Below are 2921 nucleotides of genomic sequence, written 5' to 3'. Positions count from 1 at the left end.
ATCATTTTGAAATGCGCTTTTTTTTTCATCCTTAAGGGCCTTGAACTTTTATGGTTTGATGGATTTGAGATGTCCCTGTAGGACACACAAGTACATAATCCTCATTCCTTTAAACTAAGTGGTAGCCTCTGAAAAGAGCCTTTTAAAAATCCCAAACCCATATGTAAGGCATGACAGGGGCCACAAAGCTAGAACATTCCCTTCGGTAGGCCCAGTGGGGAAAAAATCAATAGATACACTTACACTAGATCCTGACCCCTGTCCTAAGGCCACCAAAGTCACTCTCCCTTCCCACTTCCCTGAGCCACACAGCAGGAGGGACCCAACCTCTGCTAGAGGCTGTCCCCACACACACTGCACAGTAGGGCCTGCAACTCAGGTAACCATGGCAACCTGAGACCTTCCCAGGGCACTTCCTTCGCCAAATCCAGGCAGCCAAGCACAGGAGCCTGCTGGCTGGTGCCAGGGTGCCCCTGCCCCCCAAAAACCCAGGGAAGATGGGGTGATTCCCTCCACTCTCTCCTGCCACTGGTCCAGGCACTACCTAGCATTCCTCGGAATGTCAGTTCTGCACCCAGTGGGCTACCTCTGGGCATTTGGGGTTCTCAGAGATCAGACTTGGAGTTTTGAGGGGTCACACTCAGGCAGAGGCTGGGTATTTTCATTTGCACAGAAACGACCTCCAGAATGACCTCCCATCAAGACTCTCTAAGAGTGAAGGTGGATGCAAGAGGGGGTAGGGCCAGAGCAGCTGAAGCAGGGGAGGAGGGCTGGAGCCCCCAGACCATGCCCTGGGCGCCTCGCCACCTGTGGTACCCTCTCCCCTCCCTCCCTTTACAGATGCAGTGGCTTTAGTAGAGTCACCTTCCTGGGGTGGGGTGAGTGGAAGAGCAAAGGGCATGGGGAAAGGACAGAATACACCAGTTCCTTCTCAGGAAGACAGGACAAGACTGTGTTTGTGGAGAATCCCAACGGCCAAGAGCTGTGAGTGGCTGTGTGTGGTACCTGCTCTCCCAGGACCTCCCCGTCACCCCCACAGCCCCAGCCCTGCCAGCCACCCACACATAGCCAGCACCCCCGGTCCTTACTTGGCCACTCGCTTGGTCTTCAGCCGTGGCAGCTGCTGCCCCACATCCCCCAGGGGCTGCACCTTCCCATGGGACACAGCGGGACACTTAGGTGAGAGCCTGGCAAAGACCGGCGAAGTCAAGCAGCCTCGTCTGAGAAACCGGCTGAAGGACAGAGCCACGCGGGCCTTGGGAGGGGCCCTGGGCTGGCTGCGAGGCCAGGGACAGTCGACAGAGGCCCCACTGCTCTCGGTGACGAAGGGCCTGCTGTAGAGGGCGCTGGCCTCCCCCTTCTGCTCCAGGCCTGAGGAGCTCTCCAGGGCCACTCTGATGGGTGAGGGGCAGATGGTGCTGCTGGGCCGCCTGATGAAGCGGCTGGGCGAGGGGAAGGGCCTCCTGGGAGACCGGCAGGAGGAGGAGAAGGGGCTGGAAGGAGAGGGAGGCACGCAGGTGCCGGTGTACACGGCCAGGTGGGGGCTGGGGGCCGTGTGCTGGCCCGGCTGCAGAAAAGGAAAGGAGAGCTCAGTGGTGAGTCCAGCAGCCCAGCCAACAGGGCTCCTGCTGCCCTCTGCTCACTAAGCCCTCCCAGTGGTCAGAGAGCAGACCTGGGATGGCTGCCCCCTGGCAAGTGGGAACGATGCCCAGCACCACCAGTGACAATTCCTAGCCTCAGTGCCCAAGACCAGGCCTGGGGTCACCCCTCAACTCATCCCTAGCTTAGTGCCTAATGGGACTCCTTCTCTGTCCTTGGTCCTCACCCTCAGTCTATAGGCCTTTTGAACACTGGAACAGAGCAGTGGGGGTGGTGGAAGTCCCAGCATGTGTTTGGCTGAGACCTCAAGCCTGTCCTGAAGCCCAGCAGGTGTCCACACTGGCAACACTTTGGGGACGATCTAGTCCAAGCACCTTCCCAAGCCTCCCCCCAGGCAGAGAGCAGTGGCCAGGAAGAAAGGCTGTAGGACATACAGGGTCAGGTGGCTGCTCAGTGGAGGACAGGGAATATTTCAATCTCCCTGGGCACCATGGCCCTCCCCTTACAGAACACATGGGCCCACGAGTTTGAGTTTGCCGTCTCCCTCCGAAGTCCTGCTGCGCACACACCACATCAAAGCCCAGTGTGAGTGGAGCTGGAGGAGGCACTGGTCCTGGAGCCTGGGACTCTGAGACAGTTGGACCAAGGCCGCCTCCAAGAAAGAATTGGAAATGACCTCCGTGAAGAACAAGCCCTCTTTGAAAGTGCCACAGCACAAGGGCATTCTGCTCAGAGAGATCTGCCAAAGCCAGGCTCTGCCCTGGGGCAGAAGGAGGCAGCCTGGGGCACTGGGCAGGAGGCTGCTTGATTCTGCAGAGTATGGCCTGGTTTCCAGGTCATCAGAGTGGGCCGGACCCAATCTGAAGCAGGAAGGGCAGGCGCACCCAAGGACAGCCTTTGGAGGAAGAGAAGAGCCAAGGGGGCTCCAGACTTTGGGCCTGGTGGCTGGTGTTGGAGATAGGGGTGAGTGGAGAGGGTCTCCATTCTCTGGGACCAGCTTCCTGCAGTTCAAACAAGGTTCTGTACTGAAAGAGCAGCTCAGAGCCTCCAATTCTGCTGCACAGCCTGGTCTCCCACAGGCAGCAAACCAGAGCCCAGGCCTGGGGTGCTGGATGGTTAAAGAACTGATCATTATTATGTTAATTTGCAGTGAAAACTCAGCAAATGTGAGGCCCCAGGCTGAACACTTTAAGTGATAATTATGAATTATTGCACTCACTCTGCAGAAAGCAACTACCATCCCTATTTTATAGATGAGGAGACTAATGATTCAAGAAGCCAGCCCATTTCCCCAGGCACACCTGGTGGGAACACTGGGCAGG

At 57.4% G+C, this 2921-nt stretch overlaps 1 protein-coding gene across 2 annotated transcripts in view; it reads right to left on the bottom strand.

Annotated features, from left to right (window-relative positions):
- Positions 1 to 2921, bottom strand: part of RGS9 (regulator of G protein signaling 9) — a 70182-nt gene that overhangs the window by 562 nt on the left and 66699 nt on the right. For both annotated transcript variants that reach the window (XM_006146755.2, XM_006146756.2), the window contains exon 18: positions 1089 to 1567. In XM_006146755.2, coding sequence (XP_006146817.1) covers positions 1089 to 1567 — 479 coding nt within the window. The remainder of the gene's footprint in view (positions 1 to 1088; positions 1568 to 2921) is intronic.

The sequence above is a fragment of the Tupaia chinensis genome, unplaced genomic scaffold (assembly GCF_000334495.1).
Source record: "Tupaia chinensis unplaced genomic scaffold, TupChi_1.0 Scaffold000187_1, whole genome shotgun sequence".
In the NCBI taxonomy this organism is placed as follows: Eukaryota; Metazoa; Chordata; class Mammalia; order Scandentia; family Tupaiidae; genus Tupaia; species Tupaia belangeri.
The sequence above is the reverse complement of the archived record's forward strand: the minus strand, read 5'-3'. Positions and strand labels throughout refer to the sequence as shown.